The following is a 17,157-nucleotide window of genomic DNA, read 5'->3' as shown; positions in this document are numbered from 1 at the left end:
ACGTTACCGTGTCGACATATAAATAGTCAAAGAAAGTGTCATCATTCAGCTGTGGGTTAAACCCGAAGGTAAAGACAGAGAAAACAAAGAGTCATCAACCCAAAAACCCACATCGCCTTTGTTTTTTGTTTTTCATTCCTGTGGAAACCATATCTTCCTCTCCCTGTAGGGTTGTTTAACGTCGGCGAAATATCGTGGCTCAGTAAAGAAGTTCTCGTGCTTTAATTCTGAGGGACAGCTGTTGAAACTTGTTGTTATTGGTGCAATTGGTGGGCTATCTACACAAAAAATAAAATTAATCTAGTCTTATGTGTTATTATAGTGCATTTTTCCAGATGAAAAAAAACTGGTACTGTATGTTGTGTTATTTTAAGTATCTCCCAAAATCTTCTCTTCTAACAGGAAGCTCTGGGCTCTTTAACACTGGCTGTTGGGCAGTTTCTGCAGCAAGAGACTTGAGCTTCTTCTGTCATTTTACACAACAAGAAGACCTCAAAGAACAAGCACAGACAAAGGCTGACTGAGGACACACTTTATGTTAAAGTTAAAGCGTTTGAACACAACGCAAGCTGACTGCCAGTGTGCAACATGCCTGCGTTAGAGGAAATAACTAGCCAGATTATCAGACTGAATCAATACTTTGTTTTCACTACTTAAAGTCCAAATTATAGTTTCTGCATCTGCGTAACATACAGTATATTTTGCCCTTCTTCATGTCTGCAAGGGACCGAACAAATGTGTGTGAACATGTCACCGATACAGACACGCAGTGAAGTTTATACTACTCCATGTCTGCATCATTTAGACTATATCCAGCCCCAAAAGATTTCTTTTGATATTTTGTGAAATACATGTGTTAGCTTTCTTGCGGAGATATGGAGGATTAGATAGGTACCACTTTCATGTTTACACCTGGACAAGCAATATTCTGTTGCATAACCCCCGCACAATGGAATGAATAATTATTGTTTTCACACTTTCGTTTTCATTATTTAGAGCTGTCGGTAGGTGGATTTTCTTACCCCCTCCTTTTCCAGTCGTTACACTAAGCTAAGCTAACTGGCTGTAGCTTCATATTTATTGTACAGCCATAACAGTGCTCTGGGAGCCGAGGGGATTCAGAAGCCGAGCCATGAACCGTGACGTTCCCTGTTCAAATCCAGCTGGAGACCTTAGCTGCAGGTCATTCCCAATCTCTCTCCTGTCATCTGTCTAATACAAACAAAAATTACCCTCCAAAATACAAAACATGACAAAAAAGGACTACTAGAGCCCAAAGACTACACTCGACAGTCAAGATGCATGAAAGCGTCTGCTAATGTCTAAAAAATGAAGAATGTAGAGTGAAAATGTGAGCTGTCAGGCTGATTTCTGAAACAGTATCAGTGTTAAGACAGTATGAGGTTTCCAACACGCCCAGAGAGAACAGGGAAGAAGAGAATTTGTAGCCCAGGTAGGTCAAACATTCACAGAGCACTCCTCCATACAAGCCTATGGACTTTATTTCTACACAGCTCGTGAATGTGAACATAATCATCAGCTTTTTCAACTCTCCATCTGCAGCACAGTGTCCACCGGACTTCTCTGAATTGGAGTACGAGCTTCGCCTGAAAAGGAATTATTTTGGTGTCCCGTGAGTCTAAATGCTTTCCCAGAGGCCCAGAAACACTCCCAGTCACTTCAGTAGTCATTTCATCTTCGTTCCAAGGCCAACACCGGTGTTTGTATGAGTTCTTCCACTCCACGAAAAAAAAAACCTCCCCTCGTTGCTATCACTTTAACAAACACTTCCTTTTTGGTTTCTCGCTTCTACTGTGACGGCGAGAACGTCAGGATCATCCACCCAATCACGAAGTAGAAAAGGAACACCGGGTACACCACCAGCGCCTTGCGGTCGGGAGGCTGGTTGTCGGCGAGGAAGGCCGTGGAGGCGAAAGTGGACCAGCCGAAGGACGCCGTCACCACCACCAGCCGCACGGCGAAGCTGACCGTCCCCGAGCCGCCGACCAGGACGATCCGGCACACGGCCATGGCCACCGTCAGAGGCAGGATGCAGTAGCCCAACACACACAGGCTCTGGAAGAAGGAGATGGTGCCGCCCAGCAGCTTGGAGTTGAGGGTGATGATGATGGAGCCGAACCAAATGATGACGAAGACCTGGGGCAAAAAGATTCACAGGAGAGATTTATCTTCATATCAAGTCTCGCATTGCCAGACTTTCCTCCACAGCGCTGCGGAGGAGGGTCTGGCGAGTCCACAGCATTCCGGGATGGGAGAAAAACGTGCTCTGGTTTATATTAGCATTTCTTTAAACCAATCCCAATCGTCTTGGGCGGTAAAAGTAGTTTTAGTCGTGCAACAGAAAACTCAGATTGGACAGATAGTCTAGCTAGCTGTCTGGATTTACCCTGCAGAGATCTGAGGAGCAGTTTACCATAGTCCTCACAAATCCACCGGAGGTTAGAACGCCAACACAGAGACAGAGGAAGGGGACGGCTGAAAAGAGGGACATCCAGCGGAATTTCCAGGTGCAACAAAGCAATCCCGGAAGTGGAACATCGTGGATATAGACTATCTTTATATAAGCTACATAATTAATCAAACCATATCAATACGCAGATATCCTCTAAAACACAATGCCACAAGATGAGGTCCTAATGCAGGAAAGAGCTACGAAAGCTAATTCTTGGAAGTGTTACTTACTTGGCAATAAATCCTTTTCTGATTCTAATGAATTCATTCATAAACTAACTAAATTAGCTGCAGCCCTAAGCAGGATCCACCTTAGTGGATATTAGTGATGCTAATTCCATGATGGAATTAGCAGTTAAGGCAATTACTCAAATTACCAAACATTATCAGTGACTATGGTGATGCCTCATTTAAAAAAAATGGAAATAAACACCTATAATTTTCTGGATTATAATACTCCAGCTGCAATAATGTGTATGTTGCATCTTCCTGCTGTAGATGTTTAAGATGGTGCTCATTTTAACTCCTTCATATGCTGTTGAGTAGTTTAATCTACAGCGATGGATCATATTCTATATCAAATAATTATATGTTTGTAGCGTCGCTGTCCTGTGAGAACCATGTATCTCTAAAAAGTTTTAAAACTTTTAATGGGGTCAGAAAAACAGCCCTGTTTTCAGTTTGTGACGATGCATTTTCCAGCTGATCCAAGAGGCTTTTTAAAGACTTTATTTAGCTTGAGAGGGAGGAGAATTTTCTCAACAGAAAGGAACAATTCATCCTTCAGTTCATCACAAACATTCAACTTCAACACGTGTGGAGATACATGGTTTTCACTGTCATCTGAAAAGTAACTCAAGCTGCCAGACAAATGTAGTAGAGTCAAAAGTACATGTAAAAGTACATATACATATTTACCTCTGACTCTAAATTAAATCGAGCCATAACATTATTGTGCCTTAGTGGAAAAAGTGGGCTTATATTTGTTAAATATGCCTATATAGCTAGGGATCCACAATATGGATTATTTATTTTTTTTACTACAAGCAATAATTACCTGCTCATAATGGCTGATAGTATATTGGTTGTGGTGTAGTGGTATATATGGAGTTCTATATTTATAAAAAAAAAAAATTTTCAACAAATAGATATAATATTGAACATTGATGAATCTGTTCAATTTCTTTTGAATGCACTTCATAAGGTATTTAGGTATACGTGCAGTTTAGTGTCCCAAATTACCCCATACATAGTCCGTAATTATGAACCTGCTAAACCACCTGTTGTTTCTTAGGGTTAGGGCAACCTGTCTCAAATAAGACCCTCATCGTTTGGGATACTCAGTTTTTGGAAACTTATTTGGGACACTAAACTGCACGTATGCCAGATATTTATTATTAAAATGCACTTGATGATAGTGACTATAATGCAATTTCTTTTCCCGGTAGTATATAAGTATAAAGTAGCATTAGATGGACATGCTAAAGTACAAGTACCTTGAAATCGGACGCCAGTACTTGAGTAAATGTAACCATGACTAAGTTATGTCCCACCCCCTGATAAGCAGTAGTTACCTCGGCGAACTGCGGCCCCCCCTGGTCGTCGCTGTCCGCGGCGCCGCCCTGCAGCAGCAGAGCCAGCGTGACGCAGAGCAGCAGCGGGCCCCACAGGTCCCAGTCCCGCAGCAGAGCCGTGCTCCGCTTCGGGTACAGGACGTGGATGAACTTGTTCCCCACCGCCCGCAGGTCCCGCAGGATGGTCTCCTTCACGGGCTCGTCCAGCGTGGAGAACTCCTCGTCCCGCCTGGTGGACGGGCCGAGGGGCACCGAGATGTCTCCCTCCACCGGGATGTCCTCCGAGATGGAGACGTCTGACAGTCCGGCGAACGGTCTGCTGGCCTCCTCCGCTGCCGCCATTTTATTTCCGAGTTTTCCGTCTCTTACCGAGGGCCGTTAGTTTATCCCGGGGGGTCAGACGACACCAGCAGAGCCACTTTAAGAACTAATCAACAAAGAGAGGAACTGGAGCGACTAATGTTCCTCTGAACCAGCGGATCCAATTCCAGTCTGTCCCATAAGTCCGAGCTGGTCGGTGACAGTCTGCAGCTCCACGTCAGCTGGGGATTGTTTACTTCCGCAGGACGTCAGTCACGCATATCCGGCTGCTGCGTTCAGGGACACTTCCTGAACTCAAAAAACGTCAAAGTAAACTTCTGATATATTACTTATGATCACATGACTTATGATAAACCCGTTTTTTACTCACTGAAAAAGATCAAATCTACTAAGATTTCAAGGAAAATGTGTAGTGACAGGAAACTACTGTTTTCATTAGTCTCTCCTTGTGTACCGCTCAAAATGTTATGTTGGATGTATGAAAAAGTAAATGACAAAAGACACAATGTATTTAAACATAATAAATAAACCATGACATCAATAAGTCAATATAACTTAATCAGGGGCTACAGAAAATAAATCTTCTTTCTTTTTTCTTTGTACAAACAAGCAGTTTGCGTTCACAGTGTTAATGTATCAAGGCACAAATTGAAATCAACCAGAAAAATGTTAAGATCTTGGAATGACTTAGAGAAAACTTGCCTTACGTATGTGAAATGTAACTACACGTATAAGATTTGTCATGTAACTCAAAGGTTTAATTCGAATTCAGCAAAAGTGTCCGGTCTTGTTATAAACACATTTATGTAGTCTCTCCAAAACACAGCGTTCAAAGCATATACTGTATATACAATATGTTTATATGTATAATTGAAAGTACTAGTACTTGAAGGCATCACGAAAGCATGGCGAAGATGTCGGGTACCGATGACGCACTAAACCTTCGACGGTCGTTGATGAGTCGTGTGTTTACATTATTGTTTTCATGTTTGTGTCTCCACGAGAAGCGTTTTCTAGTAGAAACGGGAACGGGTAACCGTTACTAATAGATTTCATCAGTGGTACCGGTAACTGTCAGCAGCGGGATGGACTTCTGTCAGAAACAAGTCAAGTCCGACTGTGAGGAGCTGCTCGGCCGCTTCCAGACCACCGACTCAGTCCGCTTCGAGATCTTCTCCAAAATATGGAGGGAAATGAATTTCACACAGATTTTCTAGTAAGTTTACCCCCAAAAATATTATTTTTAAGTCGTGGTGGAATGTAACTAAGCACATGTAATCAAGTACTGTACTTAGCTAAGTACAATTGTGAGGCACAAAAGTGGTATGCTTGTACTTGTAGACCCTAGCTCCATCTCAGGGGGACATACTGTTCTGTTTCCTCCATCCCATTCATCTGACAGCTTTAGTTACTTTTCGGATTCAGAAAATTAAAATCAAAATATAATCAGCTAATAAATGATGATGCATTATTATAGAATGAACCCAGTAGTATATAAAGTCACATTAATTTAAGTGATGAACACATTAATGCATCAGTTATTATAATACAGCCTATTATACAATACATTATATATTATTCTGAAACATGCCATTCTGCAAAATGAGTACTTTTACTTTTGCTGCTTAAGGTATATTTTGATGCTGATACTTTTGTACTTTCAGTTATATTTTGAATGCACTACTTTACTTTTTAACAGAGTATTTCTACACTGTAGTATTACTGCTTTTTTCATCATTAAAATTATCTTGTTATTTAATTTGTCATAATAAATACACCATATTAGGTTATATTTGCTTGGATGTTTCTCATAATACTAATACTTGTCATAAGTAGTGCATATTTGAGACCATAAACATAATTATGAAACCGTAAATAAACAGGTCGCCTACTGAGCTATTAATTATGAGAAAGAATAATCTCAGTGTAAAACATGGTGCAAGCTTCTATATCCTTCTTCTTCTGAATTAGAGATTTTCAGTATGTAACTGGTGTTGCTGTAATTGTTTTGCAGCGGCACGGTGAATCACGAGAGGCGGGCGTTCAGCCGTCTGATTCTGGACACGGCCTACAGCTTCTTCCTGCCTCCGTTCAGCTTCCAGATCAGAGTGGGGGGGCTCTACCTGCTGTACAGCCTTTATCACTGTCAGAGAGCCTCGCCCCCGGAGCAGGTCAGGAACACAGCGCTTTGGCTTTTTATTTAATTTTTGTTATATAATGCAAGACAGAAGACAAAAACATCAACAGAGCATCAAAAATGATGACAAAATAAACAAAAACTGTGTGTGTGTGTGTGTGTGTGTGTGTGTGTGTGTGTGTGTGTGTGTGTGTGTGTGTGTGTGTGTGTGTGTGTGTGTGTGTGTGTGCGTGGCTGCAGATCCGTCTGGCGCTGAAGAACTGGGAGGACGTGAAGAAGTTTGAGAAGGACGCTGTGGACGCTCAGCACCTCGACGTCATTTACATCCTCCGCCAGTTGATGCTCCGCAAAGCTTTCAACTTCACCGCCATGCCCACTGTGGTGAGCTGCCTGCCTTACATCAACACACACAGTCCCACTGGATAGTCACTTAATACCCCTAAATATATCCCCTATAATATGTGGGAATATTAAGTGTGTACTGTGGAGATTCAGTGGTTGAGAGGCCCTTTATACAAGGTGAGTCCTGACCCAGAGTCTGGAGTCCAGTGGTGGAAGAAGTATTCAGATCCTTTACTTCAGTTTGTGTTGATTCTAGCGCCCCCTTTGGACTAAAGCGGTAGTGTTTTTGCCACACCTGCTGTCCTAAAGGTCTGCTCTTTACGGTGCTGTATGACCCACTGGAGAGTACTGAGTTAGTGGTACAGGGAGGTCATATAGTCGTGATGAATGTTTTAATCAGACAGAAAATCATTTATTCACAATAAGAGAATAAGTGACAGGTGCATGGATGCATTTCTAGTGTTCATACGGTAACTTAGCCTACTTTGGATGTCTCGTAAGCTAAACCCTGTATCACTGTCACTGGGGTTGGGTACCGTTTGGATTTTTACGATGCTGAACCAGTACTTTTAAAACAATTCGGATTCCTAAACCGATTCTTGAAAAATGACATCAAAGAAAGGCTCTTTTTTTATTAAGTTTTTTTTAAATTGAAAATTATTATTATATATTGTAGCAACGTTTTAAAGTACTTAAGTATATAATAAGAAAAACCTAAGTCATCTAACACACAACTACAATAATTTAACAAATAACAGTTACACTATTAACAAGTAACAACAAAATAAATGATGTTGAGTTGGTATGCCAACCAGCTTCAAACTTTAGCAGTTCTTTTGCAGAAAAATGACTGAAATGAAATGAATATTTGCCTTCTCTGGTGAGATACTACACCTCTCCTGACTTATGGCATGTCCTGCACAGGAGAGAACTCTCTCCGACGGTGTCCAAGAGGCCTATACTTGCTTACTATGCTTTTACGTATGTTTTGGTGAGCCCAGAGGGAAAATATGCCATTTTAGAAAGAGCCTATATTTACAATAGTTAGCTAACGGTAGACTACAGAGAAAGTGTGATAGTTTTACGTCCGTTTCGGAGTGTGTATAAAAAGCCGTCTATCAGCAGGGATTGTAGAGTGTGTGTCCAAGAATAGCGCGGACACGCGCTTCACACACTCGACAGAAAAGGGAGAAAGAAAAAAAGAGTCTGCCGCTGTCCGGAGCGACAGAGGGAAAATATTTCAGCCGGAACCGACATGAGGAACCGAAATTTGCGTTCTAATCCGGTCTGAATACTACAGTTTGCGTAGGAACCGGATCCATAGTGGAACCGGGTTTCGGTACTGTTAAGAAATTCTTAAAAGACGTGTTCTTTGATTTCTGGAGGAAGGAGGAGAGGCTTGGGGAATTGAAAGTTAAGCAAAAGGTTTAATGAAACTGCATGAAAACGACAAGACAAAACACAATCAAACATAAAAGATAAAACACTGCAGCTGACAGCGGACTGATCTCATGCTTCTCCTTGCGGAGTTACAGAAGAACAGTCATGTGACATGACAAACAATACTCTGTAAACAGCTGACTTCAACGTGCTTCCCCTGTCGGGGTCACAGATTGAAGTGCCGAAATCCCCTCAGTTTCCGAATTATATTCCTGTGGAATTGTGGGTCTCTGATTAAAGACACACCTCTGATTTTAGGTTTACCCCAGGTCACAGACAAAGGTCGTTTCACATGGTAGTGCCGATTCTGTTCAAGTTTACAGAGTTTGCATTTCCTTTGTTCTAATCCCGTCTGGCCCTGCAGGGAGTGGCTCCCCAAAAGCAGAAGCAATAGTTACCTTTCCTGTGGGGACAATGAGTCTTCTTCATATGCTAAATGTCAGACATGACCTGATTAATTCTTTAGAAGCTAGGTTTTGGGTGAGGCAGTCAAATGCTGATTAGTGTAGTTACTTGATTAATTTTAGCTGCAGGCCCCATTAAACATTGTTTTCAAAACATAAGCCGGGTTTTAACTTTTTAACTTCAACAGTACCCAACCCTAAGTGTCACTGGGTCACGAGCTAAAGCATTAAGAGATTGTTGTAACAACCAGCGTGTTAATAACTTATATAGAGCGTTTCATGAGACCCATGGACGCTTTACACACAAGAAAGAAAGTCGGTCAACACAAACACGGACTAAAAGGAATAAAAACCAGGCGCTAAATGGAAGGGGGATGTCATTTAATGTCAGCTACTGACATTAAGTTATTTTATGAATGAAATAGACATATTACATACCTGAGGGCCAATTCGGGGACTGTTTTGAATCATTTACAATCCCATAATAGTCTCCATCTGTTGAAAGCACTACCGAGATTGGTTGTCTTTCACTTTTCCTTTTAGCTTTTAGTTCTTTGTTTAATTTCCTTCTTTCCTGTGATGGTCCTGCCCCAGTATCAACCATAACTACAGCAGATAACTTCTAAAATATAATAAAAATACATTTAGGCCTATATAAAGAAATCTCCTGCTTCCTTTTACCTGGCTCAAAAGGCTGGATACACTAACACTGGCTTTTCCGGTCTTAAGAAATCTGTGACCCGTCAGAATGTGTGACTGTAGCGCCGTCTACCTGCTATAAATCATTCGGTGACTTTGCGAGAAAATTCGGACCCAGGCAGAGGCATTAATAGTTCGTCTCGTCTGCTGTTACAGCTCATTTATGATCATCAGATGGAACAGTTTCAGAAACATTTAAAAGTTACATATAGTCACTTAAGTAAAAGTACTAATACCACACTATAAAAACACTACAAGAAAATGTGCTTAAGTACTAAAAGTAAACGTACTTAATGCCGAAAAATCCTCACATTTTAGAAACTGGAAACAAATCTAGACTAGTTGGACTTTGGCTTAGACATGGCTGACTGATAAAATCATCAACGATTGTGTCTTACAGTTTGACCTAATGTCTCCTCCTTGTGCTTCTCCCTCTGTCTCTTCCTCTCCTGCCAGCTGGCCTTCAACAAGAAGAGGAAGATGGAGCGGGCGGCGCTGTGCGAGGCGTTCATGGAGCGAGCGTCTCGTCCACAGGAGCTGATCAACATTGAGCTGCTGGAGGTGAGCAGAGCCCCCGCCCCAACACTTTCAAAGTAGATCATTAAAAGGATCAAGTGAAGTGCGCTGTGTTTCAGGGCTGTGCAATTAATCACGATTTTAATCAGGATTTTGGCTCCTAACGATCACAAATACAGATTAATTTAGCAAGTGATCACGGAGGGCTTGTATCATGTGGACACCCCAACAGTGTTGTTGTCATTACTTATAATTCCTCATGGGACACAGAAACTATGCACTATGCTTTAAAACATATTTGTATTCCTAGACATTTAACACATTAGCATGCCTTTCTATTCATTATTGTTATTCTGCTGTTAAACTGTTGTCTTTTTGTTGTTTTTGTGTTCATTGTGTTCTTTCTGTGTGTTTCTTTTTTCTGATTGTACAGCACTTTGGTCAACTGTTGTTGTTTTTAAATGTGCCTTAAAAATACATTTGGATTGCATTTTGGATTGTGCTGGTGTGAAGTTGTGATTTCAATATAGACCAAAATAATCGTGGTTATGATTTTTTTCCCACTATCGAGCAGCCCTGTTGTGTTTGTCTTTTTGCAGGAATTGTCCAACGTTGATGATCACTATGGAAAGCTGAAGACGTCCATCGGTCTGCAGGCGGATCCGTCCATCAATCTGATCCGGAAAGAGCTGGTCCCTGAGCTCCGCAGTACTGTGGTGGACTTCTACAAGTGGCAACAAAGGAAGGTTCGACTTTTTACAGTTCAGTTTGTTCAAATCAAAGTTGTATTTTGTGTTCCAAAATATCTACAAGTGATGGTGTGGTTATTTTATTGCTTTTACATTTGTTTTACATTGATACATTATGGTCCCTTTTTCCACTGTTGATGTAGTCTCGCATTGCCAGACCTTCCTCCACAGCACTGTGGAGGAAGGTCTGGGTAGTCCACCCAACATTCCGGGGTGGGTGAAAAATGTCCTCTGGCTTATTGGCATTTCTTTAAACAACCTCGGGAAGGAACTTGTTTTGGTGGAACATGTGTACGTTCAAAAGTAGTTTTAGTTGTGCAACAGAAAACTCCGATTGGACAGATAGTCTAGCTAGCTGTCTGGATTTACCCTGCAGAGATCTGAGGAGCAGTTAACATAGTCCTCACAAATCCACCGGAGGTTAGAACGCCAACACAGAGGAAGAGGAAGGGGACGGACATCCGGCCAATATGAGGGACATCTTGCAGAATTTCTGGAGTTATCCCGTAAATCACATGTGTCAAACTCAAGGCCCGCGGGCCAAATCCAGCCCCTTGCAGGTTTTGATCCGGCATATCAATTAAGGTTCATAATAAATTTTGGCCCACCTAGGTTTTGTCGCTTTTGGCGCCTTTTTCAATGTTTTTGCCACTTTTTAAGTTGTTTTTTGCACATTTTCAGAAAAAAACTTTCTCTGCCTTTTTCTACCTTTTTTTGTTGCTTTTTTTCTCCGATGGTTAAGTTACTTTTTTGGGGCTTTATGTCAACCAAGCTGTAAGTGAAAAGACTATATGGGACATGCAATAATACAGTAAAAGATGTTAATAAAATATGTCAATAAACTTGTTGATAAACCCTTGATGTGATTCTTAGTTTCCAGTGTGGCCCTTAGTGATGTTGAGTTTGACACCCCTGCCGTAAATGAAACGTCGACGATATAGACTAGTGCTGATGTGATGAGACGATGTGTCTTGGCTTGTTAGGGTGGGGCTGGTGGACATGAAGATGAAGACAGCGGTGAGGGAACGTCCTCTCAGCAGGAGGTGAGTTACGCCACATTACACTTACTGAAGGCCTTTAAAGCATCCCTGGTGCACCCCGTGTCTAGGAGATACTCCAAGTGAAGTGACTTCCCAAGCAGTCGGTCCCCTTTTACCTCTACTGAAGCTGTAATAATAACTTTGTCCAGAGGGCGGCGCTGTTGACTGACTGCATTCTCTTTGTCCACAGTGCTCTAAAAGAGCCCAGCTCATCTCCTCCATCAAATCCAAGGCTTACGGAGAGGCAGCAGAGGTTTGTAAATTATACTATTTACTAAATATGTAACGAGTGAACATTTCCATTGGTAGGGCTGGGTACCGAATTCAATACTTTTAGACACTGACCAAATTGCTCCAAAGTATTGAGTATCGAAAAATGCCTCGTTATTCAATACCCAATTTCAATACCTAAGGAGTCAATCTTTTCAACAGCAAGCCAATAAGCACACAGCATGCGTCTACCGAGGTCTAATACTGTTTGTGATTGGCTGTCTAACATTTCACGTCGTAGAGGCACACAGGAAAACTCTACGTTACACAGAGACGGGGCTCATGCAAAAAATTTTTTAAAAAAAAGTTTCATGTTGTCATTTCTTTTGGTTATATAAAATTGGTATCATACAAGTATCATTTAGAAACCGGTATCGTAGTCACGGTATTGGTATCGGTAGCTGTATCAAAACATTTTGAATGATACCCAGTCCTATCCTTCGGATGATCGTGTATTATGCTAAATGTAGTCAAGATGCTAAATGCAAAAGATAATCTTTGTATAAATTTGTCTCTCAGGCCTCCAAGTCCCGCCGTCATCGTCAGGTGGAGGTGGATTTCACCAGTTACGAGGCGGGACCCTCCCTCTCGTCCGGTTACAGCAGAACCAACAAGCCGTCACTCAAAGCCAGAACCAATGAGAACGTACATGTCTCAGGTAAATCCCTCCTACAACCTTCCTTTATTCCCCAACATGTAATTGAAGAGGAGATTGAATAAGAGAAAAAACTATTACAAAATGTACCCTCCCAGTCGATGAAACTTAGCCCTGAATGCAAATCAGGCAAAGACAGGTTGGATTCTGCTTTTCCACAGCTGTTAACCATATTCCTGTGGGTGCTTGTTATGTGCCTTAAATGTTTAGAGATATTATTTATTTAGAGATAAGAAGAAACTTTAGTTTTTTACCTCGTGGAAAATTGATGTGCTGCAGTTACAAAACACTGGGCCTTATTTTAACGATCTAAGGGCACGGTGTGAGGCGCCTGGCCCAGGTGTGTTTAGGGCGTGTATGAATCTACTTTGCTAGTTTGACGGCGTAAAAAAGGGTCCGTGTGCCGGGCGCATGGTTCTAAAGGGTTGTTCTTAGTGTCTTCATTAATCAGAGTTAATGTGTTTTGGGCTTAACATGCAATCAACCAATCAGAGATCATCTCCCATTCCCTTTAAAAGCCAGGCACGTTTGGACCTTGGAGCATTGCTGTTATGATGGAGGATTTGCACCCTAATATTTTTATGTTTAATCTTCTGCATGTGTGTGTGCTGCTGTGCGTCGCTGTGTGTGTAACAAGCATAGTGTGCGCACGCTGTGCACAAGCCTAGGAGCATTTTACTAAAGCTCTGTTAAAATAACAATGAAATGCTGCGTTATTGACTTTAGACCAGGTTTTTGTTGGTCAATGGCGCGATCACTTCCCGCTGCCTCAAGATAGCAATACTCCCAGAATGCACCTGAACAAACCTCCCTGTAAGACCAGCACGCCCAGAATGCACCTGAACACACCTCCCTGTAAGACCAGCGCGCCCATGGGCCACCGATGGGAGCAGGTGCATTTGCTTTTTAAATGATGTGGGTGCTGGACGGGAAACTGACGACTGCATCGGCCTTAACTTAGCAAAGACACTTGTGTTGGCTTTGTACTGCACCGGGTGCAAGATAGGGCCCATAGTGGAAAGAGTGCAAATGTAAAGGTCTAAGATAACAATAAGGTGCAAATCCAAAAACTTTATACAATATATAAAATGCAAAACCAGTTCAACAGTATGGATCATAAAATACAAACAGGTTAAAGTTAGGTGCTAGGTGTGTTCAAATCCCAAGTATAAGTCGTATAAGAGTACATGGTTCCTATTATGACATGTTGACGGCAGCACAGCTACATCTCTGTTTGAATATGGTACCGTCCAAATTATAACACGGCAGGTCCCGCTGCCAGGCGCCAGCAATACTACTACTACTAGTTTTCCCTTTTAAAAAAACTGCAGCTGCATTTATTGAAATGGTGCCTGTAAATTCATAATTTAATGATGGGGCTGATGCGTAGAATCACAATAATGTGTAGAAATACTGATGGAAAAAAATATTGACTGAATATATTGATGGTAGCTGGTAAAAACGCTCTCACAAAGAAAACTGGGTTAACTCTGGACCGTAACAGACTTGATGTTTGACCAGATGGTAAAGGAAGGATCACTCTCTAAGTGTTCCTGCTTTTTACTGTGTTCAAGTCAAAACATACACATATATATGGAAATGTGTTTCCTGTGTAATGCCAATACAAGAGTATATTAAAAGAAGAAGAAAAAATAACAATGTGTAGAAATAATGAGCTTACATCACAATATATAGTTTCTGCCTGACAGACAGAGGAAGGATTTGCATGGTCACATCTGGCTGAATGGAAACAACACTAATTTATAATTAAAATGTGTTTATTGCTGAATAAAAGCAGATAGTAACTAGGGCTGAAAATATACGATACTGTTGTTGAATATCGCAATAACTATAATAAACTGCATTTCTGCTGCTTTCAGTATTCTGCCAAAAAAAAAGGAAATCATTAGGTTTTTTTGAACAAATTGAACATTAAATGGAATATAAAAGGCACCATTCGAAAAGAATTACAGTTACGTTTTAATGTGCAGTTTTCTGCTAATATTTCTAGATTCTATAGAAATCGGAGTTTGCCTTTCGCAACTTTTTTATTGCGCCAGTTGATATTGCAATGACGATAAAAAAACAATTTATATTGTGCAGCCCTAATAGCAACAGACTACTGTAAGGAAGAGGCAGGCGGGGCGGGGGGGGGCTCTGAGGATGGATCCTTGTCTTTTATGAATGCTTTGTGTAGTAATCCTCATGTACTGAAACTGTGTTATCGTCAGGTGACTTGTGGGAAGAAGCCACTAGGACAACTCACATCAACCGTCTCACCACACTGGACTTTGTCCCTGAAGGTACCCGTCGTCCCCACGGTCACTCTTTTACACTTTCTGCACTAGTTTGGACAATGTCCACTGTGGTTAATTACCATGCAACGCTTGCATGCTTGGCGACCTTCAATGTCTGTACCAAATTTCATGGCAGTGTATCTATTTTTTGGCAACAAAAACATTTACCAGGATGATTTTTATTGAATTTTATTGAATTGAATTGCTTTTTTTTTTTACTCTTAATGCCAACTCAACATCCACCATATTTTACTGTAAATACCAAAATAATCATAGATAGATAGATAGATAGATAGATAGATAGATAGATAGATACTGATAGAGAGATCAGTCTGCATGGTGAGGTGCTTTATGAAAGGGTGTGTCATGGTGGTAGTGCAAATAGGTCCAATAGTGAAAGGATAAAGTCTAGAGACCAGCATTAAATATGGACAATTTGGATTTTTTTTTTCTGCTCTCTTGTTTTTCTATGTTTATGGTAAGAAGAAAAATGTGAAAATAAACAATTAAAAAAAAAAAAAAAATTGAACATACTTGGAATAACTTTGTACAATCTGTGAAAAGAACCAATAAAAAGAGTTTGCCAAAAAAAAAAAAAAAAAAAAATATGGACAATATAAGAGAATAATGTAGACATAGTAATATAAAAACTATATAGCAGTGCAAGGATAAAGTTTAAAAAAGACAGCATTAAATATGGGCATTATAAAGGAATAAAGTAGACAGCAGGATAGACACAAATCACCAGTCAATATTAGAGGTTTGAAGTAATAGGGTGACAGCCATTGTTTAAGTTCAAGTATTAAGTTAGACGTCAGTCCATGCTGGGGGTGGGAGGGAGGGAGGGTTGTGCATATGGGCTAATATAGCCAGTCATTTCTGTAATGTTCACACATTAATTCCCTTGCTTGTTTCCTTTTGTGATTCTTTCCCCTTCCGTTCAGAAAAACCCAAAACGTACAAACGATTCAAGTGGTGATGACGACGACGCGGGGGTCAGCATGCATGCTGACTCAGCTGCTGTTCACTGGATCTCAAGTTGGTTTTAAAATGTTGATATGGTTTGGTCATTGTCACAAGTTGAATGTTCTCAATCTTGAAAAATGGGAATGTTTTTACATTTGAAAGTGTTTTAACTTTAACTTATTTTTTGATGAACCTTTTTTTTTCACAATGTCTAAAACGTAAACATACAAACATGTCAGTTAGAGACAGATTATTGTTCTTAAATGCAGCGTTTGGTTAAATGTAAACACCCTGAGAAACTCATGAGAGCTGAGAAGATTCCCAGCCATCCCTTGGTGATCTGCTATCCCCGCTATCTGCCTCGCTCAGTCAGTTTAGTCACAGACATGATGTCACCCTTTGCCTTATACAGTAAGGGCAGCATACCTTGTGACTGTATACAACGTTCAGGTGAATGACTTTAAACATTTCTTCATGAAGTTCATCAAGTTTTACTGTTTTATATAAAACCAGTTTCTTTTTTATAAATGCTATTGTTGTCCCGTCTCTTTCTTGTGTGACATTTGATTCCGACCAGAGCCATGTAGAGAGGACACAGCCAGCAGAGCCATGGCTCTGGTTCACTGTCATATGGAAGAGCCAAAAGTATGTGGACGTCCTTGTACAATGAAGAGAAATCTTTTGTTAATCTCTTTTTATCGCTCCACTTCTGCTAATTCCTGTTTCCATTAACATTATTGTCGCTTTGTTTCATGATTTATGCATTAGCTTAAATTCTGTTTTGTTTTTCTTTTTTTCTCCAGGGTTGGTAATTGTGTTTCAATTTTCTATTTACAACACAACTTTATTATGCAACAGAAAAACATGGACCATAGATGAGAAAAGAAAAGCTGCACTCTACCATTTGTTTTACCTTTAAATTGATATAAAGAATTAATAAAAGAAAAAATCCTGCATTTAAATATGTAATATAAAAGTACCTTAACCATGCTAAATCCTGATTTCAGCTTGAGTACAAAGCTCTTCTAGATAGGGATAAGATAGGGCAAATTAGCCTTTAGACTAAAACAACTTTTTACATGTTCCACCCAGACAAGTTCCTTCCTGAGACTATTTAGCAGAGGCACCGTGGCTCCGTCCGTCGCTTAGCACCGCCCAAGACGATTGTGATTGGTTTAAAGCTACATTGTGTAAGACAGCTAGAAGAGGAAAATAAGTAAATTTAGCTTAATTAGCCAAAGCTAGCTGTGGCTATAAGATTTGTCTTTCTTGCTT

At 40.6% G+C, this 17,157-nt stretch overlaps 2 protein-coding genes across 2 annotated transcripts; one reads left to right on the top strand and one right to left on the bottom strand.

Moving 5' to 3' along the window:
* Positions 1 to 371: 371 nt before the first annotated feature.
* yipf6 (Yip1 domain family, member 6) lies at positions 372 to 4,654 on the bottom strand. Its single transcript, XM_028565569.1, has 2 exons — positions 4,047 to 4,654; positions 372 to 2,157 (listed from the first exon to the last, which is right to left on the bottom strand). The coding sequence occupies exons 1-2, from the start codon at positions 4,386 to 4,388 to the stop codon at positions 1,810 to 1,812; spliced, it is 690 nt and encodes a 229-aa protein (XP_028421370.1). The 5' UTR covers positions 4,389 to 4,654; the 3' UTR covers positions 372 to 1,809.
* A 588-nt stretch (positions 4,655 to 5,242) lies between these two features.
* On the top strand, positions 5,243 to 16,415 carry snapc1b (small nuclear RNA activating complex, polypeptide 1b). Its single transcript, XM_028565568.1, has 10 exons — positions 5,243 to 5,583; positions 6,382 to 6,538; positions 6,745 to 6,885; positions 9,846 to 9,950; positions 10,505 to 10,651; positions 11,638 to 11,697; positions 11,885 to 11,947; positions 12,484 to 12,622; positions 14,851 to 14,922; positions 15,861 to 16,415. The coding sequence occupies exons 1-10, from the start codon at positions 5,453 to 5,455 to the stop codon at positions 15,893 to 15,895; spliced, it is 1,050 nt and encodes a 349-aa protein (XP_028421369.1). The 5' UTR covers positions 5,243 to 5,452; the 3' UTR covers positions 15,896 to 16,415.
* Positions 16,416 to 17,157: the final 742 nt, after the last annotated feature.

The sequence above is a fragment of the Perca flavescens genome, chromosome 20, assembly GCF_004354835.1.
Source record: "Perca flavescens isolate YP-PL-M2 chromosome 20, PFLA_1.0, whole genome shotgun sequence".
NCBI classification, from domain to species: Eukaryota; Metazoa; Chordata; class Actinopteri; order Perciformes; family Percidae; genus Perca; species Perca flavescens.
This window is presented reverse-complemented; position numbering and strand designations above follow the sequence as displayed.